This window comes from Mustelus asterias, chromosome 13, assembly GCF_964213995.1.
Source record: "Mustelus asterias chromosome 13, sMusAst1.hap1.1, whole genome shotgun sequence".
Classification (NCBI taxonomy): domain Eukaryota; kingdom Metazoa; phylum Chordata; class Chondrichthyes; order Carcharhiniformes; family Triakidae; genus Mustelus; species Mustelus asterias.
The window spans coordinates 28,276,145-28,302,979 of NC_135813.1; the positions used below are offsets into that span (position 1 = coordinate 28,276,145).

The window sequence follows — 26,835 nt, forward strand, 5'->3', positions numbered from 1 at the left end:
ATTTACCTTGTAGGATGTGACAGTGCAACACCTTATAGAATCCATTTACTCCCGTGCAATTTTCCACAATGCATTAGAGGGAATATACCATCCTGACAGCGATTGGAGAGGAAATGTTTGTGGTGTTATCCTCTAACTGGGTTTGTAATTATTAATAGTTTTATTTGTCTCTCGCAGAAGGTCAGGGCTGGATCCTCTGGCCATGCGTGTCTGAAGACCAGAAATTCCCACCCGTGCTCAACGCACCTTTAAATGACCCACCAAAATTTCTGTCTCGCCCGCTATGATTTCCGTGGCGGGACAGATGAGAAATTTTCACCCTACATGGCTGCTGGTGGCTAATGTAGAGTGATTTTTCTGTTAGACATTCAGTCTGTGTGGAGCTGTCATAGTGGACCAGGTGATTACTCTTTCTGCCCACTATTTTCCTATGTTTTAATGACATTGCAAGCTTGCTAGAGTAAATTCAGGGCTGCTGTAGTTATCTTCCGTGATGTAATGGTTTCTATAATCAGACCCAACATTTCAGAATTTTGCTAGTTGACTCAGAATAAACAAAGAACTTGCATTTATATAGTGCCGTGCATGACAGAAAGATGTGCTGAAGCACCTTTATAGATAATTAAGTACCTTTGAGGCAGGGTCACTGTTGCACTGTATGAAATGCACCAGCTAATTTGTGCACAGCAAGGATCAATAACCAGCTAATCTGTTTCAGTGACATTTAGGTTTAAAGTTTATTTATTAGTGTCACAAGTAGGCTTACATTAACGCTGCAATGAGATTACTGTGAAACAGCAGTCCAGGAGGTAATGCCAGGAGGCAATACCGCCTGGGAATGTCCCTCATCCCCTGGATGCTGTACTTACCAGTGCAGGCCTCCTTCTGCACAGTGCCGATTCCCTCTGCCTGGTTCATGTTTTTCAAAAGCAGCTGTAAACCTCGTTGATGTGCTGTCACACCAGTGAGAGAGGAATTTCTATTATGGGGGAAACATACGGTGGGAAAGCCCCTTAATTATATTATAACTTAATGAAATGTAATTCCTGATCTTTCTGGGCCAGAACCTCATTACGTCACGGTGAGATTCTGCGCTCACATCGCCACTTGCATTCACAGCGAATGCGGGAGCAAAATCGCAGCGTTGGGGGGTTTTAAAAACCTGACTCCCAATGTATTCCTGCCTCCAATCCTAATCCCTCTGTTCACAATGGGGCTGTCTTAAATCAGAGAACCCTTGCCAACTGCAGAAGCACAGTAAGATCCCAATACAATGGGTAGACTACAGGCTAACAAATTACTCCCTGCCTTGGGAATAACATCAGTGCTTTGCTTATTATTTATTCATTCATGGAATGGGTGTTAACATTCTTCCTGTGGGAAAAAGCCTGCTCTCCATAAGGTGGCTTCTTTGGCTAACACAGCTGGGAACATTATGAATGCAGTCTCGAGGCCCAGCCCATGTCCTGGCATTCAATGGTGCAGATTGTACAAAGAACTAATTACATCAGCACCATTTTAGTATCCTCAGTTCAATATAGGGCAGCAGGGTGGCATTGCTCATTGCTGCCTCACAACGCCAGGGATTCCTGGCTTTAGTCACTGTCTGTGTGGAGTTTGCACATTCTCCCCGTGTCTGCGTGGGTTTCCTCGGAGTGCTCCAGTATCCTTCCACACTCCAAAGATGTGTGGGTTAGATTGATTGGCCGTGCTAAATTGCCCCTTAGTGTCAGTGGGACGAGCAGGGTAAATACGTGGGAATAAGGCCTGGGTGTGATTGTTGTCGTTGCATGCTCGATGGGCCAAAAGGCCTTCTTCTGCACTGTAGGGATTCTGTGATTCAATATTCCACAAACAATTGCAGCAAAAAAGGCTATTGGTGCGGAATTCAAATTGTAATCCCATGAGGAACCAATGGGTGTATAATGCTGTGTTGTACTTAATTCCAACTGTAGATACTTCTGATACCAGTGTTTTGCAGTAACTGTGGGGTTTCTCTCCATTAGGTTGGAGACCAGATTATAGAGGTGAATGGCAGGAGTTTTCTCAATATTCCCCACGACGAAGCTGTGAAAATCCTCAAGTCTTCACGGCACCTCATGATGACAATAAAGGATGTCGGGAGACTGCCTCATGCTCGGACGGTTGTGGACGAGACTAAATGGATCACAGGCCCAGAACTCGGTGAGACAGCTGCCTTCAGTGGTCTGGCGGGGTAAGTACTGGCTTCACTTCTTCAGCTTTGGAACAATACTTCTAATATCATCACACGATTAATGTTCCTCATGGGAAATAAATCTTTCGGCATCTAAGTAGGAATTCTGTAGAACGATTTGCTAAGTTTCTTCTTTGACGGAAAAGGTGGAGCGGCACAGTGGCAGAGTGGTTCGTGCTGCTGCTTCACAGCACCAGGGACCCGGGTTCGATTCCCAGCCTGGGTGACTGTCGCTGTGGAGTCTGCACATTCTCCCCGTGTCTGCGTGGGTTTCCTCCGGGTGCTCTGGTTTCCTCCCACAAAAATGTGCAGGTTAGGTGGATTGGCCGTGCTAATTGGCCATGCCCTCAATGTCAGGGGGACTAGCTAAGGTAAATGCATGGGGTTATGGGGATAGGGCCTGAGGGGGATTATGGTCGGTGCGGACCTGATGGGCCAAATGGCCTCCTTCTGCACTGTAGGGATTCTATGATTCTAAGAATGATTTATGGGATAATGGCCATATTCCGTGGGCCCTTTTCTAATAGTTGCAGCCATTTTCAATACTGTTTTTAGTATTCCTTATCCCTCCTCTTCGCGGTTTCCTGTGAGGCCGTTTTCTGTTTAATGAAGACCAGCTGATTTTCAATCGGGTCCCCACCTATTTTTATTTCCCCAACCAATTATGTGATGTTGTTTCAGCTTGACACTGGAATTGTCTGGGTTGACATAGTTTAGTTCAGATTTAGTTTATTTTTTAGTGTCACAAATAGGCTTACATTAACACTACAATGAAGTTACTGTGAAAATCCCCTAGTTGCCACACTCTGGTGCCTGTTCGGGTGCACAGAGGGAGAATTTAGTGTGGCCAATGCATCTAACCAGCACGTCTTTCGGACTGTGGGAAGAAACCGGAGCACCCAGAGGAAACCAGCGCAGACACGGGAGAGTGTGCAAACTCCGCACAGACAGTGACCCAAGTTGGGAATCGAACCCTGGTCCCGGGCGCTGCGAGGCAGCGGTGCTAACCACTGTGCCACCGTGCCGCCCTCATAGGAGTGTATTAAGAGTGTAGCTTGTTGAAGGGATGAGAAGGAGGTGTTTGACATGCAGCCAAAAATAATTTGCACACAGTGAGAGAGAGAGAGAAACTTGAGGCGTGGGGACAGTAATGGTGAGGGCAGGAGCAGGTACAAAGTGTACAGGGAAATGTGATGCTGCAATCAGTTATCTCAACATGATTGGAACCGAGAGAACTGCAAAGGCATCAAACACAAATTGTGCTCACTGAACTGGTTTAGAGGAAGGTAAAACAATAGAAGATAAAAGTTGATGGAGCACGGAAAGCTATTTTGGTCAAACAAACTGATTGCACGATGGATTGATGCTTCAGATGGTGATTGTAATGCCACCGCAGTCCTTAAGTAGACAGTATTACTGTTGCATTAATGTGAGGGATACTGATACCAGAAATGGAACACTTTCTCATTTCAGCAACAGTACCCAATGTGAATATCAAGTACGCAACAAATGCAGAGTAAAACGCCGTCAAATTTACTTTGACAACATGTCACAGCTGACCCTCTGAATGAGGTTATGAATGTATAAGTAAATAAATGGGTTGCATTTTATTTACAGTGGGGGGTGTGGGAGATGGGATTGCTCGCTCGTCATTCCCCGAAGAGAAGGCAGTCGGCAGTCCACACGTTGGAATGAAGCCTGCCCTGCGGGCATAATGCTCCCAGGGTGGGGTAAACAAGGCAGACTGGGACTTCCGCTAGATTTTGGAGGACAAGTGGTGAGGAAGGAAGGGCGGAGGGCGGGGGCATGTTGGGGATGGTGCCCATAATTCGTACAGGGCACCTTCCAAATGTGGTTCCCCCTCCCTTCCCTTCCCATTGTTTTTCATCTCGGCCACAAAATCAGCCTGCCCATTCCCACCGGCCTGACTACTCCTGCTGGCCTGGCCATGTCAACTGTGTTATGGCACGGGCTGTGTATTATCCTGGTCAACAAGCCAAATTGACCTTTCATTATTCATTTGAATATGTGGTGGGCATGCTGACAATTTCTGTACCTGTGTACCCAATGTATTTTGGGGGCCAACTCAGGGGTGGGTGGGAAGGTGTACCATGGAATCCCTACACTGCAGAAGGAGGCCATTTGGCCCATCAGGTCTGCACCGACTCTCTGAAAGAGGGTCTTACCCAGGCCATATCCCCGTAGCCCCACGCATTTAGCTTGGCCAATCCACATAACCTGCACATCTTTGGACTGTGGGAGGAAACCTGGAGGAAACCCATTCAGACACGGGGAGAATGCGCGAACTCCGCACAGACAGACACCTAAGGTCGGAATTGAACCTGGGTCACTGGCGCTGTGAGACAGCAGTACTAACCACTATGCCACCGTGTCACCCTTCACTGTCGCTAGGTCAGTGGTGGACTGGAAAGGCATCATATTTTACATGCATCCACCATCACCCCTTCCCCTGCCCACCCTGCAAAAAATACACCCACTGGGGGCACATAAAATCCAGCCCAGTATAATAGGTACATGATGCAATTCCGTGTCACATCAAGATGTCTCCAGCAGGAATGTGAGTGGGAAACTAGCAAACACCTCTGGGATGTTGGGATCACAGTCACATTGATAAGAAAAGACACTGAGGCTGCAAAAACTGTTCAGCGAAAAGCAGCGTGAATGATTTCAAGTTTTAAACCATTTGGTAATGAGATGGGAATGGGGAAGCTTGGAAATTAATGTTTAAGGTTGAACATTTCCTGAGTTTATAAGATAATCAGTAAGAATGATATAAAAGACGGTTCTCCAGAGGAGGGAAATCAGACAATGATGTCAAGTCTGGGAAGCCAAGTGTGTAAATACCCCTTGTTTCAAATTGTCTGATTGATGTTGTCAAACCACTTCGACTGAAACATCGAAAAGGGAATTGAATCAGTTCTCTCATAGAATCCCTTCAGTGCAGAAAGAGGCCATTCGGTCCATTGAGCCTGCACTGACAACAATCCCACCCAGGTCCTATCCCCGTAACCCCACGTATTTACCCTCCTAACCCCCTGACACTAATGGTCAATTTAGCATGGCCAATCCACCCATCCCACACATCTTTGGATTGTGGGAGGAAACCCACACAGACACGGGGAAAGGGAAATGTCAGGAGTGGGATTTGAACCCACACCCCTAGAAAGGGACCAGCATTCACAGGACTTACACAAGGCAAGGAATCGCATTCCTCGAATCTGGCGCCTCAGACCACTCGGTCATCCTGACAACTTTATCCATTTGAAAGTGATTAGAAAAATCACATCCTATCATAAAGTTAAAGTTTATTAGTCACAAGTAGGCTTACATTAACACTGCAATGAAATTACTGTGTAAATCCCCTAGTCGCCACACTCTGGCACCTGTTCGGGTACACTGACGGAGAATTTAGCATGGCCAATGCACCTAACCAGCGCGGCTTTTGGACTGTGGGAGGAAACCGCAGCACCCGAAGGGAGCCCACGCAGGCACGGGGAGAACATTCAGACTCTGCACAGAGAGTGACCCAAGCCAGGAATTGAACCCAGGTCCCTGGCGCTGTGAGGCAGCAGTGCTAACCACTGGGCTACCATATCTTCAGAACCCTAAGGTCAGGAGATACTCAATTGGGCAACGGATCTTTGAATAGTCCTTTTCTCTTTCGTCCTCTCAGTAACATTTCACATCTGCCTTCATTTTCTTCCTTGTTCACATGTCCTTGTGAACTGTTTCTTCGTTAAAGCCTCCAATGTTAGACGCAGCGACAATAAAGCAAATAGTTCTTTGTATTCTGCAGTATACGTGTCTTGTGATTTGACTGTTGCTTATTTATTCTGCATGTGGGAGCCATTTAATGCCTCATAAACTTGGGGATTTCTAAGTTTATTGTTTAATTAAGTAGCTGTTGTGCACAGAATGACTGCCCTGGTTGTTATTAGGAATGTGATAGCCTCTGATTGTTGAGAGCACTTGAGATCCCTACATTTATTGCTGTTGCACTACATGTTTGATGTCTTTGTATTATGGGAGCAGTGCAGTCAAAGCCACTAAATTTTGGCCATTTTCTTTCAAGTGTTTGCAGGAACAATCTATTAATTTTTTTCATAGGACGGTTCTTTATAAATATGAATTTTAATTGTTCTTTTAAAGTTTTCTTAGTGTCACAAATAGGCTTACATTAACGCTGCAATGAAGTTACTGTGAGAATCCTTTAGTCGCCACACTCTGGCACCTGTTCGGGTACACTGAGAATTTAGCATGGTCAATGCACCTAACCAGCACGTCTTTCAGACTGCGGGAGGAAGCCGGAGCACCTGGAGGAAACCCACGCAGACACGGGGAGAATGTGCAGACTCTGCACAGACAGTGACCCAAGCCAGGAATCGAACCTGGGTCTCTGGCGCTGTGAGGCAGCAGCGCTAATCACTGTGCCACCGTGCCGTCCAGCCGCGACCTTGTTACGATTATTTCCAGGCTTCCCAATTTGGGCTCAGTTCTCTAAGCAACTGTTGCAGCTTATAAAGTGTTCACATCATAGAATAGAATAGAATAGAACAGTGCAGAAGGAGGCCATTCGGCCCATCGAATCAGCACCGAATCTCTGAAAGAGCATCCCACCCAGGCCCTCTCCTCTTAACCCCCATGTTTACTCTGCTAATCCCCCTACACATCTTGGGACACTAAGGGGCAAATTAGCATGGTTGAACTGACCTGCATGTCTTTGGACTGCTTGAGGAAACCAGAGCACCCAGAGGAAAACCACACAGATACGGGTAGAGTGTGCAAACTCCACACAGACAGTCATCCGAACCTGGGTCTCTGGTGCTGTGAGTTAGCAGTGCTAACCACGATGTCACTGTGCTGCCCTGACATCATTTAGACTGATTTCCAAAAATTTGATTCACATTATTAGTAAATGGAATAGGTATAAATTTCAGTAATGTTGTCAGTTAGAAAGCTAACTATAGCTTTTCTCTCCTTCAAGAGATAGCTGGGTGCTAACATGGACTTAAGGAGCGAACACATTGGAATACTGGAGGGTATGCACAAATACCTTGTTGGATTAACCATAGCACAAACGTTACTCTGGTAGAGTTGAGGTTAAGGCTATATTTGAAGATAGTTTGTATTCCTTCAATATTCTTTTGTTTCAACTCCTAAAATATCAATGAAGGCATGAACAGTGTTGTAATGTCATCACCAGTCACATCATTGCAAATACCTGTTTTACAAACCTTTAGTTCAATCCTTCATCACCTTCATCTACATGGCTGAGGTAATGTACATCATGATCCATTGTAGTTGCCACTTGTGATGGACAGGTAAATTGACTTGTACTGTAGTAATTCATTCATTCATGCTTTATTTGTGAAACAGCGAAATAATGCAAAGTATCAAATCGTAAGTACTTTGCGTCAGACATCAGTGAGATTTAATGAGACCACAAAACCACACCTTTTCAACATTAATTTACTGATGTGACCAGCTGGCGAGACCAGCATTTATTATCCATCCCTAGTTTCTCTTGAGAAGGTGGCGGTGAGCTATCTTCTTGAATCGATGCAGTCCCTGAAGTGTAGATACACAGTGCTGTAAGGAAGGGAGTTCTAGGATTTTAACCCAGCGACAATGAAGGGACGCTGATATATTTCCAAGTCAGGATGGTGAGTGGCTTGGAAGGGAACCTCCAGCCGGTGGTGTTCCCAGGTATCTGCTGATCTTGTCCTTCTAGATGGTAGTGGTCGTGGGTTTCAAAGGTGCTGCCTCAGGAAACTTGGTGAGTTCCTTCAGTGCATCTTGCAGATCGCACACACAGCTGCCACTATTCGTTGGAGGTGGAGGGATTGAATGTTTGTGAAAGGGGTAGCAATAAAGCAGACTGCTTTGTCCTGGATGGTGTCGAGCTTCTTGAGTATTGTTAAAATTGTACTTGTCCAGGCAAGTGGAGAGTATTCTGTCTCATTCTTGACTTGTGCCTTGTAAATGGTGGACAGGCTTTGGGGAGTCAGGAGATGAGTTGCTCATCGAAGGTTTCCTAGCCTTTGACCTGTATTTAAATGGTTAATCCAGTTCGGTTTCTGGTCAATGGTAATGCCCAGGATGTTGATAGTGGGGGATTCAGAAATGCTAATGCCATTGCCGTAATCCTCTCTTGTTGGAGATGGTCATTGCCTGGCACTTGTGTGGCACGAATGTTACTTGCTACTTGTCAGCTCAAGCCTGGATATTGTCCAGGTCTTGCTGCATTTGGACTTGGACTGCTTCAATACCTGAGGGGTCACATGTGGTGCTGAACATTGTGCACTCATCATCGAACATCCCCACTTCCGGCATTATTATGGAAGGAAGATCATTGATGAGGCAGCTGAAGATGGTTGGGCTTACGACATTCCCTAAAGAACTCCTGTCGTGATGTTCTGCAGCTGAGATGATTGATCTCCAACAACCACAACCATCTTCCTTTGTGCCGGGTATGACTTTAACCAGTGGAAGGTTCCCTCCCCCCAATTCCCATTGACTCCAGTTTTGCTAGGGCTCCTTGATGCCACACTCAGTCAAATGCTGCCTTGATGTCAAGGGCAGTCACCCTCATGTCACCTGATGATCAGCTCTATTTTCCATGTTTGAACCAAGGCTGTAATGAGGTCAGGCATTGAGTGACCCTGGCGAAACCCAAACTGAGTGTCCATGAGCAGGTTTTTACTGAGTAAGTGCCACTTGATAGCACTGTTGATGACCCGTTCCATCACTTTACTGATGTTCAAGAGTAGACTGATAGGGCGGTAATTTGCTGAGTTGGATTTGTCCTGTTACTAGTATACAGGATGCACCTGGACAATTTTCCACATTGCCAGGTAGATGCCAATGTTTAGGCTGTACTGTAAAGGCTTGACTAGGGGCACAGAAAGTTCTGGAGCACAAGTCTTCGGTACTATTGCCGGAACATTGTCAGGGCCCATAGCAGCATCCAGTGCCTTCAGCCGTTTCTTGATATAATGGGGAGTGAATCGAATTGACTGAAGCCTGACATCTGTGATGTTGTGGACCTCTGGAGGAGACTGAGATGGGTCATTCACTCTGCACTTCTGGCTGAAGATTATTGCGAATTCTTCAGCCTTGTCTTTTGCACAGATATGCTGGGCTCCTCCATCATTGAGGATGGGGAGACTTCTCTTCCAGTGAGTTGCTTAATTGTTCACCACCATTCACGACTGGGTATGGCAGCACTGCAGGGCTTAGATCTGAACCCAAATCATTCAACCAGATTAGTCAGATATGACCCACTCTTCACATATTCATACTGACTCTCTTAGATATGGTTACACTTGTCACATGCCCCTATGAGAGATTCCAGTTATCTGATGGTCTTTTCTCTGTTGTGCAACTTTCTAATCAATAAGCATAATTCCTGTGCAGAGCTTTAGTAAATTATCATCAATGTGCTTAGAATTTTCTCTCCTGCGAGTATTATCACAAGTTTACACAAGCATTCTCCATTCTAAATTTGGATACAAGAATTAACAATGACCAAGGTTGGCAGGGATTACAGACATAAAAACTCTTGATATTTAATAACTCAATAAAACATATGGAATTAAAAGTCTATTGATGACCATGAAACCATTGCTGATTGTTGTAAAAACCCATCTGGTTCATTAATGGCCTTAAGGGAAGGAAATTTGCCGTCCTTACCTGGCCTGGTCTACATGTGACTCCAGGCCTATAACAATGTGGTTGACTCTTAACTGTCATCTGACATGACCCAGCAAACCCCTCAGTTCAAAGGCAATTTGTGATGGGCAATAAATGCTGACCCTGCCAGCGATGCCCATGTCCCCTGAACAAATATTTTAAAAAGCCCCTGTGATAACACCCACGAGGTCCATGGGCAATCACTGATAGATCTCTCTGTGGAGCTCGTTAAGTCTGAGTTCCCCTGGTAATAGGCAGTGACCCACCCAGCTGGAACTCATTACCAGATCATTTTTTAAGGGAGGCCCAGGACTGGGCCTGCTGAACAGTAGCCCCACACTTTTAATCACATTTTAGTTTGATGCTTTAAGTTTCCTTTACATTTTATTATTTTTGGGGGCAGTCCTTCCCCCCCCCCCCCTCCCACCTTGAAGGGGCTGCCCCTTTTACTTTGTCCCTACGTTTGTCTAAGTGTTTTGCCTAAAAGAATGACAGGGACTAGTGTGTGTTCTACACGGTAGTGATTTTACTTTGCATTCTGTAACAAGCTATGGACAAAATCTTACCAAAAAACAGCACAGTGTTGTTTCCAGCGAGAAAGGTGGTGTTTTTCTCTCCAGACAAACCGGTCCATTTTCTCCCCAGATTTTATGACATGCTGCCAGGAAAAGTCAAGGGGTCGTGTTTCACGCTGTCATACAGGAGGGCGGGGCCTCAAGTGCTGGGGAAACCCCATCGCTCAGAGATCAGGGCACCCTGATCAGAACCTGAGTAAATCCTCCCCATAGGGGTCCCCCTCCCCACATCCGATCAGACTCAGCACTTCTCTACCCGCCACCCCCCCCGCCCGATCATTGGCCCCTTCTCACACACCTTCCCATCTTCTACCCCCCTCTCCTCCTCCCCCAGTCTGAGTCAGCACTCACCACCAATGCCACCCCTGCATCTCTGTCCACTCCCAGCTATCACCATGCCTAAATTAATTCCCCATTTGGCTCCCACTAGGGCCGCACTTTGGCACAGGTTGGCACTGCCAGACTGGCATGGTGCCAACCTGGCAGTACCAACCTGCATCAAGGGGTAGTGCGGGGGGGGGGGCGGGCGGCATTGCCAGGACACTGCCTGGCCATGTGCCTCTCCCCCCCCCCCCAGGGAGACCCTCATGACAGGTTCAACTCCGGGTGAACCTGTTGTAAGTGGTGAGGGGGGTGGTGGAGAGAGAGAGTACTCACAAGTGACATGCTGATGTATTAAAATGAGCTTTCTACCATCCTGTGTTGTGTTTCACACCACTCCACCGGCGAGGAGCCAGTAACATCGGAAATTGGAAACTCGCAGGCGCAAATGGCGCTCTCTGGATTTTCAGCACTCGCCACCATTCCCGCAAATGGAGAGCACAGACTGAAAATCACCCTCTTTGTCCTTTTCCAATGTGGCTTCAGTCATTACAGTGCCATTATCCTGGCCAATATCTATTCCTGAATCAACATCACGAACAAACAGCTTACTGGATCATTTCACATTGCTATTTGTGGGAGCTTGCTAAGCTCAAACTGGCTACTGATTTTCCTACATTACAACAGTGACTATGCTTCAAAAGAGCTCCATCATCTGTGAAATATTTTGAGATACCTGATGTCATGAAATGTGCTATTTAACTGTAACTCCCTGTTCAGTCCATTCATTTGTTTGAACAGACAAGGGGACAGCACAGGTACAGGGTTTTAAAATGAATTTCTTTTATTGAACAGAACTTTGATATTGGAATAGTGTAGGTTAGAGGGGCTTTAGATTGGTTTCACAGGTCGGCGCAACATCGAGGGCCGAAGGGCCTGTACTGCGCTGTAATGTTCTATGTTTTATGTTTAGAACTTGAAGAAAATTAAATCTTGACAGAAGCAAAAAGAAAAAGCAAAGCTTACTTGGAGGCTGGCTTCTAAATCAGCCAGTCCCTGTACTGATCACATTGAACACACACTAAAATCCACAATATATCTCAACTCTTATCTTGTTATTGGAAGTGTTCTTCACATGCTGTCTCTATCTAGAAAAAAAATAAGTCTTGCAGCTGCTGTTGTTGCCTGAATTGTGTACCCTTCAGGAATGCAGTCAATTTTCAGCTAACCTTTAGCCATCTGAGTTTTAAAATGTAGTCAAGTTAGCAGTTAACCCTGAAGTCTAGCATTTAAATGTAATTGCATAGGCAGAAATATCTTAAAATGAAGTCTTTGCATAGACTAAATCAAACAGGGCAAAGCATACACATGATCTATCACTCCCTTTCCTTGTATTTGCTGCCTCCTCACCTCAGTTTATCTGAAGACAATGTTTAATCTCCACTCCCTGGCTTGAATTTTCCCAAGGCGACAATGGCCCCGACCTTGACAAGAAAGCCTGGGGCAACCCCGCTTTGGCCAATTCTGGAGGCCCAGCCAGATGTTTTGGGAATGAGACATCTCAGGAGTTCAACAGTTGGGATGCTGGTGGGGCAGCACCGTGGTTAGCACTGCTGTCTTGCAGCTCCAGGGACCCGGGTTCGATTTCAGCCTTGGGTCACTGTCTGTGTGGCGTCTGTGTGTTCTCCCCATGTCTGCGTGGGTTTCCTACAGGTATTCTGGCTTGCTCCCACAGTCCAAAGATGTGCGAGTTAGATGGATTGGCCATGATAAAGTGCCCCTTAGTGTTCCAAGATGTGTAGGTTTAATGCATTAGCCATGGTAAATATGTGGAGTTATGGGGAATAGGACTGGGGAAAGGGTCTGGATAAGATACTCTGTCAGAGAGTAGCTGCAGACTTAATGGGCCAAATGGCCTCTTCGGCACTGTAGCGATTCGATGCTGCCTCCAAGATTTGTCGGCTAATCAGAAGGACAGTAGCTGGTCAGACCCAACAGCACCTCTGGGATTGGTGGCTAGTGCTGGGACTGCACCCAGCCAGGAGCAACAGCATGGACAGCACCCTCAGAGGAAGGCAAGTGGGGTCAGTCAGCAGGTTCTGGTGAGGAAGAGGGGAGAGGTTATTGATGAGGGCAGAGTGGGTGTTTCGGTGAGGACAACTCTTGCACCAGTTTCTCCCTCCATAGTCAACAGAGTACCCAATCATGAGGATCCCGCACTGAGCCAGCAAGGAGGCAGCCATGTCTTACTGGGCAGGCACCCCATCCAGCAGAGCACGCACCACTGTTAGCAAAATGCCAGGGGCGATGGGAAGAGGCCCTCAAATGATCCTTAATTGGTCACTTAAAGGCATCATTTGGCGTCTGAGAAGGAGGCTGCCTTCGGCCTTCTCCCCAGTTGAAAAGATAAAAGCAATGGACATTCCAGTCCCTCAACCTCCCTCACCATTTTCAATCCCCCACACTCTTCAAGAGAACCCCATCCAATTCTGGCTGTCATGCACACTGCAGCCACAAAAATAAACTAATAGATTCTTTATGTTTTGATATTTATTCATATGTAAAACTGGAAAATCCTGGACAACATTTTCTTATAATATAAATTACAGATAGCATAGTGATTAGAACATACTTAATGAGCATTCATGGCTCTGAATTAAGCTTGATACTGGTGTTATTGTTCACGGAATTTACAATATTGTCTGAAACCTTAATATTTACATTTTCTTAAATACATGCGAGTTTCCCCATTATGGCAGTTATGCTTGTTTTCGACCAGAACGTGTCTTCGAGATTATTTAATCTGTTGCGTATCAAACCATTGCGAAGCGTTCCAGCTTTAAGCTTGTGTTGAATGCCTTTAGGCTGGCAATGGGAGCAGCAGGAGTAAGATAACATGGATTTTCTTCCCCATCACATTATCACAGTCTCATGACGAAGCTTGTCACAGTGCCTCGCATTGTTATTGTTCAAGCTGCTCATGGGTGAAAAATCTTAATTTCGATCCATTTGATGTGCACCACTAAACTACTGAACTTTCCTCCAGCATATTGCCGGAATGGTTAGCATTGCCACACGATTCTCACTGCAGAGTTCCCGTACACAATGAATCCCCACTGCCGCCACCCCACTGCTTCCTCCCCCCACCCTGTCCTCCCGTATTTGCAAGCTACATCACCTCAACAGACCTGGCAAAAGAGAATTTGCAAAAGCATGGGGTTAGTTTTGACTTTGGGTGAGAGTGTAAAATAGTCTATAATGGCCCGCCGCATTGATATCCTCTGTTTAACATGGGTTGGCAATTAAACTTAACGCAAGTGTAACACACCGCAAGTGGTTAGCACTGCTGCCTCACAACGCCAGGGACCCGGGTTCGATTCCCGGCTTGGGTCACTGTCATAAGTTAATAGGTTCATAAGATATAGGAGAAGAATTAGGCCATTCGGCCCATCAAGTCTGCTCCACCATTTGATCATGGCTGATATGTTCCTCATCTCCATTTTCCTGCCTTCTCCCCATAAACCGTCAGCCCATTACCAATTAAAAATCTGTCTAACTCCTCCTCAAATTTACTCATTATCCCAGCATCCACCGCAATTTGGGGCAGCAAATTCTGTGCGGGGTCTGCAAGTTCCCCCCCATGTCTGCATGGGTTTCCTCCGGGTGCTCCGGTTTGCGACACGGTGGCACAGTGGTTAGCACTGCTGCCTCACAGCGCCAGGGACCCAGGTTCGATTCCCAGCTTGGGTCATTGTCGTGCGGAGTCTGCACATTCTCCCCGTGTCTGCATGGTTTCCTCTGGGTGATCTGGTTTCCTCCCACAGTCCGAAAGATATGCTGGTTAGGTGCATTGGCCATACTAAATTCTCCCTCAGTGTACCTGAACAGGCGCCGGAGTGTGGCGACTAGGGGATTTTCACAGTAACTTCATTGTAGAGTTAATGTAAGCCTACTTGTGACACTAATAAATAAATAAAAACTCAATGGACCCGACAAAAGACATGTATGCAAAAACATGGGGTTAATCTTGACTTTGGGTGAGGGTGTAAAATAGCCTATGATGATCCACTGCATTGATATCGTCTGTTTAGCATTATTGGCCGAATGAGTTTACAATTAAATTAAGTGCAAGTGTCCAATTATCAAAATGGAAGGATTTTACTAACAGTACAGTCAGCGTGACCTTGACTAACCTTCAGTAGCAGCATCACGACATATTCTAATCTTTTCATTTGCCCACCATTGTATATTTTATACAGACTCTGGAAAGCTCCAATATTTCAAGAGATGAATAAAACCCTATGTTTTGAAAAAGTCAGTGATTCCAGAAACCTTGTTCTACTATTGTTTGAGTTCCCAGAAGAATTGAGTCATAACATCTTGTTCTTGGCGTTTATGAGCAAACTTACCCTGCACATTTCAAAGATCTCTTTCATGCTCCTTAAGACTCTTTATAGGCAAGTATAGTACACATGATTGGTTACTTCAAGCTCCATGTTGCTTAAGAACAAAGAAAATTACAGCACAGGAACAGGCCCTTCGGCCCTCCAAGCCTGCACCGACCATGCTGCCCGACTGAACTAAAGCCCCCTACCCTTCTGGGGACCATATTCCTCTATTCCCATCCTATTCATGTATTTGTCAAGGTGCCCCTTAAAAGCTTAACCAGTGAGCTTTTCTATTTATTGCACAGTCACCCTGCCTAGGTGGATCACTAACTCTGCACTACACCATTCCTATCTCAGTCACTTTAAATCGTAGTCTGGAATATTTAGCGGAGTCCACTAGCTGAAAGGTTGGGAAGCCATTTATGGTCCTCAGATAGAGAACTGAAGTCATGATCCCAATGTGGGAAGATGTCCCTTCATCAGGAACTGCTGATTATTAGATGGCTTTCCAGGCTCAGCAACTGTCCATAGTGTGTGTGGGTTAGGGGAGAAACGCAGGATGCCAAAACTGGAAGCTTCACTCTTGCATCTGATACTCCCTGCACCTCACCCACTAGGCCTGTAGACAGTTTGCTGAGATTCACCAAGCAGCCTTGCCCCATGGAGTTGGAACCACCACTTTGGTACTGATTAAGTTGGTCACTAGAGGACATTAGTTAGCCCAAGGATAGGCAGGCAAGCTGGCCAGTACTTTATCCCTGCACTTAGTAAAATTGATGGTCAGTTGTGACATCAATATTGTGCTGTGCAAATATTGGGAAGTCACCTTGTAACTTTGCAAAATAGAATTCTGCAGTGAAGATTGAGTAGCCCCCCTTTACAGTTGGCACTCGAATGTACCCTCCCCTTACCATTGGTACCCTTCCCCACCCCCACACCGCCTGCCACCTCACTCCCGGGAGAACATAACATTCTAGTCATAGAGTCATTATGAATCAGAAGGAGACCATTCCAAACATGCCAGCTCTCCATGGAGCTATTCAGTGAGTCCCAATCCCTGGTTTATGCCCATAGCTCCTGCACATTTACTTCCTTCAAATGACCATCCAATTTCCTTTTGAAGCAATGGATGATCTCTGCTGCCATCACCCTCTTAGGTGGCGAATTCCAGTTCATTACCTTTTGCTGTGTAATAAATAATCCTCATGTTCCCCCTGCATCTCCTGCTCAAACTCTTAATCTGTAATTTTGTTAACCAGTGATTGTCACATACATAACCTGCTTGGTCAATTTGCTAACAGTGCATTGTACTCCCTCTAACCCGCCTCAGCTATTTTATTGATTGGCCGTTGTACCGTTCCACTGTTGCTAGTCACATTCCCAGTCAATCTGAGAATTATTCACAATATAACCCCCAGCTTTGCTCAGTCGCTTCACTAACTGCCCATTATACAATCCCTTACATTGTCAATTGGTTTATCGTTCACTCCACTAAGCCTATTTTATGTGAACACTCTGGCCAGAATTCTTCGACCTCGCTCGCAGCTGGGACTTTCCAGTCCCACTGCAGTGAACGGAGATTTGGCTGAGCGCCAAATTCCCCGTTCTCGCTGGCAGTGGCAGAGGGGTGTGTGAGACTGGAGAATTCCGGCCTCCATTTGCTCTGGTCTGCCCACAAGAGTTCATCTAATTGACAAATTGACCTCCACTGCTGGTGGTGTGAAATGAAATGAAAGAACACCCCTTATAACAACCAGAAAATTGGTAGATAGAGAAGGCGATCAGGTAAGAGACTTGCATGCAATTATTTTCTAACACTGATTTTATGAACTTTATTTAACACAGGATGGTGGCACAGTGGTTAGCCCTGCTGCCTCACAGCGCCAGGGACCCAGGTTTGATTACAGCCTCGGGTGATTGTCTGTGTGGAGTTTGCACATTCTCCTCATGTCAGCATGGATTTCCTCCGGGTGCTCCGGTTTCCCCCCACAATCCAAAGATGTGCAGGTTAGGAGGATTGGCCATGATAAGTTGTCCCTTAGTGTCCAAAGATCTCTAGGTTAGGGGGATTAGCAGGATAAATGTGTGGGGTTATGAGGATAGGCAGGGCAGTGGACCTGGGTAAAATGCTCTGTCAAAGAGTCAGTGCAGACTCGATGGGTCGAATGACCTCCTTCTGCACTGCAGGGGTTGAATGATTCTATATGAATTGGGGATTTTTTGGGAAAATAGGGACTCAATCATGAGTCTTCTGCAGAGTCTTGGGTGGCACGGTGGCACAAATGAGCAGCACAGTGGTTAGCACTTCTGCCTCACAGTGCCAGGGACCTGGGTTCGATTCCTAGTTTGGGTCACTGTCTGTGTGGAGTCTGCAAATTCTCCCCGTGTCTGCGTGGCTTTCCTTCGGATGCTCCAGTTTCCTTCCACAGTCCGAAAGATGTGCTGGTTAGGTGCATTGGCCACGCTAAAATTCTCCTTCAGCGTACCTGAACAGGCGCCGGAGTGTGGCGACTTGGGGATTTTCACAGTAACTTCATTGCAGTGTTAATGTAAGCCTGCTTGTGACACCAATAAATAAACTTTAAAATGTATTTTTGTGGTGAACCATCGTTGGTTCCCACCAGGTAGTACTGAGCCAGGGTCTGGCCAGTACTATGAGTCTGTATATATGTTACTGTTGTGGTTAGGGTTGGGCTGTTCTACATGTTACTGTTGGGGTTAGGGTTGGGCTGTTCTACCTGTAATATAGTTATTATGGTACATCCCAGTCAGGCTCCGCCTCCTGGGAGAGGTATAAAGGTCACTGCTCTGTCTGGGACCCTTCAGTCTGGGATCGTGTATTATATATGGTAGCTCTATTGTAGTAGTTAATAAAAGCCTTTATTTCCTCGAGCATCTCTAGCCTCGTGAGTTATATCGCGCATCAATTTTATTGACTACTAATTGAACTCTCGCCGTTGAGAAAAAAAGAAAACGATACAGAGAGCATGGAGCAAATGCTTAAACCCGAACGTCTTACGTTGGACCCACGTGCGGCGGGCGCCTCCAACACCTTCGACCACTGGTTGAAATGTTTTCAGGATTATCTCGAAGCCTCCGCAGCGGTCACCACAGACGACGACAGACTCCGGGTCCTCCACGCAAGGGTAAGCGACGCTGTATATTTAGCGATCCGTGAGGCCACCGACTACAAAGGGGCCCTCGAGCTTCTTAAGAAGCGCTACATTAAACCACCAAACGAGATGCATGCTCGATATCTCTTAGCCACTCGATGACGGCAGCCCGGTGAAACGACGGAACAGTACGCGTGCGAGCTCCTACAGCTAGCCAGGGGCTGTAACTGCAAAGCAGTGTCGGCAGACCAGAACATGAACGACCTCGCTCGAGATGCATTTGTGGCGGGAATCGGATCGTCTTATATCCGACTTCGACTGTTGGAGCAAGGTAATCTCGATCTCACTAAGTCTATAGAGCTAGCGGATACGCTAGAAACAGCCTCCAAAAGCCTGGCAATGTATCCCGAAGACCACGTGGAGACAGCATGGCAGGAGCAGTCACAGATCCCACTTCGTCCAGCGGGTCCGAAAAGCTGCGTGATGGCGTGCCCACCCTCGGGCCTGACGACGGCAGCAGCTCCAGGCAGCCCCGCGGTGTTATTTCTGTGGGGGAGTGAAGCACACTCGGCAGCGATGTCCCGCTAAAGCGGTGTTGTGCTCCGCCTGCGGCAAGAAGGGGCATTATTCGAAGGTATGTCGATCCAAACTCACATCCAGGAACAGCAGTGCGGCGTGTGACTCCCCGGAGCCGGGTTCCTCGTCGTTGGCATCGTCAAGGGTTTCTTCCACGTGCGAGGCCAGGACGTCGCCATTCCTGACGACGGAGTCGCAAGAGACGCGCGACCACCAGGGGTCACTGATTTTGGTGCCATCGCCCATGTGCGACCTATGGGAGCAGCCATTTTGGTCGGCATCGACCGCGAATGACCAGCAGGGGTCGTCATCATCCATCTCAGCTGCCTGCAGTGGCGCTCACGAACCAACGGTGGCGTCGATCATCCTGGACCAGGCAAAGCCTCACAGACTCGACAAGTCCATGATGGACATACAGCTTGCCTGAGTCCAGGAGATGGTCGCCACTTCAAGGCGTGTCCGAGTTCAGCGGATTGTCACCACCTCGGGGTCAGCCGGCCCGTGAGACATTGGAGGAGCCGTTGGACACCGCCTTGGGGAGAACGCCACCGCGAGTGCCTACTCCGGTGTCATCGCCGGTGTTGAGGAGGTCACAACGACGGTGCGGTCCCCCTGACCGTCTGAACTTATAGACTGATGACCAATTGTTCTGTGTTTTTTTGTACCCTGCTGGCCTTTGTCTTCAAAGGAGGGGTGAATGTGGTGAACCATCGTTGGTTCCCACCAGGTAGTACTGAGCCAGGGTCTGGCCAGTACTATGAGTCTGTATATATGTTACTGTTGGGGTTAGGGTTGGGCTGTTCTACATGTTACTGTTGGGGTTAGGGTTGGGCTGTTCTACCTGTAATATAGTTATTATGGTACATCCCAGTCGGGCTCCGCCTCCTGGGAGAGGTATAAAGGTCACTGCTCTGTCTGGGACCCCTCAGTCTGGGATCGTGTATTATATATGGTAGCTCTGTTGTAGTAGTCAATAAAAGCCTTTATTTCCTCGAGCATCTCTAGCCTCGTGAGTTATATCGCGCATCAATTTTAGAAGCTGATTGCTTGACTCCCATTGTAACAAAATTTGATGTTAGCAGGGCATCTACTGGTGTCTGTTGTTGTTTCGACTTGCCCCTGCATCTTTGAACTCAAAAAATATTTGCCCACAAAATTGTTGACAGGGTGAGCTGATCACAACACAGGGAAGGCAGCAGGACATCATCACCTGATTGAACAAAGCAACCAATGAGATTGTCAACAAACAGGTACAGAAAATAAATGAGGGCAGGAAGAAAAGAAAGATTGGATTAGGCGAGTAAAAAAAGCAATGAAGTAATCGTAATAAAAGATTTAAATTAAAATTTGATATTCTTCAAAATGCTCTGAAAAATTCTAAACCTGAAGATTTAGAATTCTAAACCGGTTTCCTCCCACACTCAAATGATGTGCAGGTTAGGTTGATTGGCCATACTAAATTGCCCCTTCGTGTCCAAAGATGTGTAGGTTAGGGGGATAAATATGTCGGGTTACGGGGATAGGGTCTGGATAAGATGCTCTTTTGGAGAGTCGGTGCAGACAGACCTGATGGGCTGAATGGCTTCCTTCTGCACTTGTAGGGATTCTATAATTCTATGAATGAGACTCTGTCACTTGTAATAGTTTTGGTTCTAGGAGAGCTTGGATGTAATTAGCTGTTAACATGTTTAAAAGTATCCGTCTGCTTGTAATTTCAAGACTTCGTCTTCTGTGGCAAATATAGCAAGTTCATAAAAAAAACATGTTGGCTAAGGGCAAGATCGGGTTTGCTGAAAGCTAATAGTGGAGCAGCACAACATGGACAGCAACATTTAGATATACAATTAAAGCACGCACTCAGCTCCTCCTCTGAAGTTGCTGTGCTGATTATCCATAACAAACTGCATATGCTGTTAGCCTTTCTGCTACTTTGACAGCAAATTATGAATCTATAGCCCACTTTTGCTAATGCTACTTAACCCTGTTGGTCTAGTCAAAGCAGTGAATAGTTATTTTCCAATGTTCTGTCATTAATTCTCTTTATCCCAGTCTTCTCTGTTAAAAACATTTAAAATATATCGGGGGCGATTCTCCCAAAAAATTCCAAGTGCCGAATTCACATGAAAGCTGGAATAACTTCCGCCGATTTTTAAAAATGAGATTTTCAGAATGAGTCTTCCACACTGCAGACTGTCCGAGCAGGATTCACTCTGAAAATCAGTGGGCAGGGCCTATTGCCATTGGAGAGGCCAGCAGCATAGCACTGAGTGGACAACTGTGCATGCGCCAGCCTGTCAGCGCTGATATTGGTGCATGCGCAGTAGCCCCACACTGTCGGCCTCCCAATCGCTGGCCAGCCCCACGACCCCGCGTCGCTGCTCCTCTGACTCTCCCCCACCCACTGATTGCTGGCCTCCTGGACCTCTCCGCGCCAGCCCCGATGCCTCCCCCACCCTCCGCCAGCCCCGATCTCCTGACTCTCACCCTCCCCCTGAAGTCCTAATCCCTGCCCCCTCCCGGCAGTCCCGACCCACACCCCACCGGCAGCCTCAACCCAACCCCCCCAGCAGTGCCGACCCCCTCACCGGTAGCCCAAACCCAAGCCCCCAAGCAGGCAGACTCACTGCAATCTGGATGGTCAGCCCTGGTTACCCCCTTTCCTTTCTCTGCCACCGATTCCTATGCAGAGTGGCAACAGGGTCCCATGCCCCCACCGATCAGCCCCCAATAGGTTCTGCCCCAATAACCCACCCCTAATAGGCCCTGTCCCCTTGGCACTGCCCGCTGCCCAGTGGGCATTGCTAGTTTGCCCCTTGAGCATTGCCAGTTTGCCCCTTGGGCAGTGCCAAGGGACCAGGCTGGCATTGCCAGTCTGGCACTGCCAACGATGCACCCCCTTCCCCTCAACCTCATGGGGGGGCCTCCCTGGCCTCTGTTGCTCCAGTGGGGTCAGGCCACCTGTTCCCCGTTCGTGGGAAGCAGTACTTAACCCCACTGGAGTGAAGCACTCCTGGCGGGGGAGACATTAGCAGCCTGGAGACTTCAGTCCCCGGCTCGCTAATGGGATTTAAATTCAAATTTAAATATGGAAATCACATGATGACTCCAAAAGACTGGAGCCGGAGGTGCGCGGAGGCCGTAGCACCCAGCGTGGAGCCTGCTAAATGGACTCCGCTGATGTCTCCTGGCCTGGTTGCACCAGGCTGGGAGAATCGCCCCCATCTTCTTTGCTCTGGGTGATAATTGGCTATATTAAGGCTATAGTTATATTTGCTATAGTAACGGTATTTGGAGTTAGTTTGCCTTGTCATAGAATCATAAAATCCTTACAGTGCAGAAAGAGGCCATTTGGCCCATCAAGCCTGCACCGATGACAATCCTACCCAGGCCCTGTCCCTGTAACCCCACACATTTACTCTGCTCATCCCCTGACACTAAGGGACAATTTAGTATGGTCAATTGACCTAACTCGCACATCTTTGGACAGGGAGGAAACCGGAGCGCTTGGAAGAAACCCATGCAGACATGGGGAGAACATGCAAACTCCACACAGTCACCCAAGACCAGAATTGAACCCGGGTCCCTGGCACTGTGAGGCAGCTGTGCTAACCACTGTGCCACCATGCCACCCCTTGTATATTTAGGTTTATTAGTTTTTTGAGCAACATAATCCTAGAGTGTGCTGATTAGGAAAGGAGTTGTTGACAAATGGATGAAACCAGAGTTAAAAAAAAGACAAGAACGGAGAATGTAGAACAAATAAATCAATATAATGTTGTTGCTGCAGTTGTTGGTTTGAACCCACCTACAGTACTCTGTGCTGTTCCAAAACCCTCATCATGGAAAATATCTGATTGCCTTTGAGCCATTACAGGGCAATTTAAGGGCAATGGTTAAGAAATTGATTGTGTCCTGTATGAATAAAGTGTTGAGCTGATGCAACTGGGGCAGCCCGGTGGCACAGTGGTTAGCACTGCTGCCTCACAGCCCCAGGGACCCGGGTTCAATTCCAGTCTCAGGTCACTGTCTGTGTGAAGTTTGCACGTTCACCCCATGTCTGCGGGGGTTTCCTCCAGCTGCTCCAGTTTCCTCCTACAGTCCAGAGATGTGTGGGTTAGGTTGATTGGCCATGTTAAATTGACCCTAGTTTCTGGGGGCTTGGCAGGGTAAATATGTGGGGTCACGGGGATAGGGTGGGATTGTTGTCGGTGCAGGCTCGATGGGCCAAATAGCCTCCTTCTGTACTGTAGGAGTTTTATGAACTGTGAGTTTTCTTGATAAAAGGGATTGACAAAATTTACTTGCACTGTTCATTTTGGTCAAAGCTCAAATATATGGGACAAGACGAAAAGTTTCAGGTCTTTGGTGTAAGATAAGGGTGGCATGGTGGCACAGTGGTTAGTAGTGTTGCCTCACAGTGCCAGGGACCTGGGTTCAATATCAGCCTTGGGTGACAGTCTGTGTGGAGTTTGCAGGTTCTCCCCATGTCTGCGTGGGTTTCCTTCGGGTGCACCGGTTTCCTCCCACAGTCCTAGATGTGCAGGTTAGGTGGATTGGCCATGTAAATTGCTCCTTAGTGTTCAAAGATGTTTGGGTTAGATGGATTAGCTATGCTAAATGTGTGGAGGTTACAGGCATAGGGCGGGGGAGAGGGCCTGGGTAAGACACCCTGTCAGAGAGTCAGTGTAGACTCGATGGGCTGAATGGCCTTTTCTGCACTGGATGGATTCTGTGCTTCTATAACAAATGAAGGGGCTGGATTTTTCACTTGTAGTAAAATTATTTAATGTTACCAGGGAGAGTGCCAGGTAATGAGCAACTCTAACAATGGAGAGCCTAGCCATTTCCTCATGATTTGTGGCTTTATCATTGCTGGATCACCTACCACCTATATCCTTGTGGGTTTCCGTTGACCAAAGCTCAACTAGACTATCCACATAAATGCTGTGACTACCACAGTAGGTCAAAGCCTGGGTACATTTTGTAGGTACTGGCTCAACTAACTTTTTTGATCTATATCTAAGAAACTGTGATAGTTGTATTTATGTAGCAGATACAGCTGTGTGTTCAGTACAGTGGTAAATTTCAGAGCAACTGGCATTGGGTGCCCTCCACGTCTCTGCAGTGTCAGAGGCATATTGTCAAAACTGTCCTGGGGCTCAGGCTATGCTGTCGGGGGCATGATGAACAGACTGTCCTGAGGCTGTGCAGGCCCTGTTAGTGAGCTCTGCTTGGCACACATATCTTGTTCCCTTGCCAGTCATGGTCACGCACCTTAGGCAGTTGGTTCCGGGTTAGACTCATGGCACCGTGAGGCAGGTGGCACCGTCATGCTCAGACGAGTCATCTGGGTCCTGTCAATTGATGACTGAGAAGTCATGGGGAGCTATTGGGTGGTCTGATGGTGGTGGGAGAGGGGTTCACATAAAGGCAGAGTAGCCTTGAGAAGGGAAGGGGTCAGGTTACCCGCGGGGATACTGGGCCTGGAGGGGTACAGCAGGAACTTGGTGGGTGATTGAGGGAGATTGGAATCTGGTCTCCAAGACAAAATCAGCAGCACCATTTTCAAGCTCACTTTACAATGACAGTTCGAAAAACAAGGTGAAAAATAATCATTGTGGAGAGTGTCTGGGCACGTGAGAGGATTTCAGCACAGCAATATTTGGCCAATTGAAGGGGCATTCTATAACCGTCCTGCTCAAACCATGCAGAGCATGACTCAGCTGAGTGCTGAACTCGAGGGTTTCATGTACAGTGCACGAGCCTGGCTCCTTTACCAATGGTGCACATTCAGGCAAGAAAACATGAAGTTTAAGTGCTACACTGCATCATGTTTTAATTGGCATCTGATCTTTACAGAGGTATGTGAGAATGGATATAGGGTCAAAAAGTCACACCTGCAGTGCAGAAGCAACATGGACCCGACAAACCTTCATGTTCCCTTCATGGCATCCAGGGAACCATGCTCGCAGACAGGGCATTTGTGCAAGGATTGGGTATTCATAGAATCCTACAGTGCAGAAGGAGGCCATTCATCCCATCGAGTCTGCACCGATCACAATCTCACCCAGGCCCTATCCCCATGCACTTACCCTATCTAGTCCCCTTGACACGAAGGGGCAATTTAGCAAGGCCAACCCATCTAACCTGCACATCTTTGGGCTGTGGGAAGAATGACCTGGTGTTGTTAAACTTCTTACTGTGGGGGGAAACCAGAGCACCCAGAGGAAATCCGGAATACCTGGGTATTGATAGTCATTGTCAAGGCCACTGGAGGACAACCAACACAGAGCTGACTCTGGTTCCTGGGACTTGGATCTTTTGTCCCTAATTAAGACCCTCACTGTGACTGTGTAATCGCATCCGAGGGGAGAGCTCAGCCACGTGTCATTCTTTGGAGCGATCCTGCAAGTGGTGGCTTTGGTATGTAATATGCAGAGACTCAAGGGCCAGAGACGGCATTCCTGCCTTGTATATGGAGGAGACCATTTCTTGGAACTCCCATTGATTGTCCAATTGTATCAGTTCACAGATACAAGGAGGAATGGAGAATGCAGGCAACACTGACTTCTTGATAGCTTTGATTAGAATGAGGAGAAGAAGGGCCTATCGCCAATGGGCACAGCTCAGGCATGACCATTGTCTTGAGGAACAAGAGCCAGTGGGGCCCTAGGAAACCCCAGATGCCGATGAGGAGCGGCTGAATCCAGAAAGATGTTTAGTGTGACCAAAGGTCTACAGAAGAAGCAGCTCCTACATGGAGATGAGCCAAAGACAATGCCGCAGGGGCCTTCACTTGTCTGGGGATCTGGTAGCTCATGTTTGCCACATTCTCCATGAGGAAATCAAACCATATGGATTTGGAGGGCATCCAATGCTGGTTGCTCTGCAGTTTCCACTGCAGTAAACTTTGTGGCCAGCAGATCTGTCCAGGATTCCACTGGGGACCTTTGTAGAATCTCACAATCTCACACGCAGTTGCCCTTTTCAATAAAGCTCCCCATTATGTGCAGCTCGATATGAACGAAAGCAGCCAGATTGCCAGAGTTGTGGAATCGCCACGTACATTCAAGCTTCACTTTCCATGCACTCTCCGAGATACTCAGCCATGCCAACAGAACAACACTGCTTCACAGGCCTGTAAGAAGGAGTCACAAACCTTTGGCTGTCTCCTCTGATCTTCCGGCTTCTCGCAAGTTCACTTTGTCTTGATTCTGTTCCCCGCAGCTTTCAATCTTTAATGCGGAGCCTTTTCCACTACTCCCTACTTTAAGTTCACTGAACCTGACCTTGTTCAGATTCCTGTTCTTGTTCTTCAACTTAATTGTCTTCGCGGACTTTCTTTTGTTCCACTCCCTGTTTTCTGGGACTTCCTCCTGTTCTTGTGGGAGATCTGCAGCTGCCTTTCTGCTTCTTCTGTGCCTCTCTGTGTAATGGTGTTTTCTCCTGCAACATCTGATCTCCTTTTTTCCTTGTTTCACTTTTATGTTCTCTTTTCTTCTTCTGTGCAAATGCAGGGCTCCCCTTAAATCAAAGAATGAAAAGAACAATTGACGCATGTGCACAGGGTCATTTACCAACCAGTAATCCAGAGACCCTGGGTGGTGCTCTGGAGACCCAGGTTCAAATCCCACTACAGCACATGGTAAAATTTTGAGTTCAATAAAAATCTGGAATTAAAAAGTCTACTGACCATGAAACCATTGTCGATTGACGTTAAAAACCCACCTGGTTCACTAATGTCCTTTAGGGAAGGAAATCGGCTGTGGTCTGGCCTACATGTGACTCCAGAGCCACAGCAATGTGGTTGACTCTTAAATGCCCTCAGGGATGGGCAATAACTGCGACCCAGCCAGCGACGCCCACATTGCATCAATGAATAAAGAAAATGAGTATCACAACAAGCCACACGTGCGCAGCCAGGCTGAGGCCAG

The 26,835-nt window shown here is 47.2% G+C and overlaps 1 protein-coding gene across 1 annotated transcript in view; it reads left to right on the forward strand.

Annotated features, from left to right (window-relative positions):
* The window catches only part of whrna (whirlin a), a 259,282-nt gene that overhangs the window by 125,809 nt on the left and 106,638 nt on the right, over nt 1–26,835 (forward strand). The window contains exon 5 of the mRNA XM_078227565.1: nt 2,007–2,215. Within this exon, the coding sequence (XP_078083691.1) occupies nt 2,007–2,215 (209 nt within the window). The remainder of the gene's footprint in view (nt 1–2,006; nt 2,216–26,835) is intronic.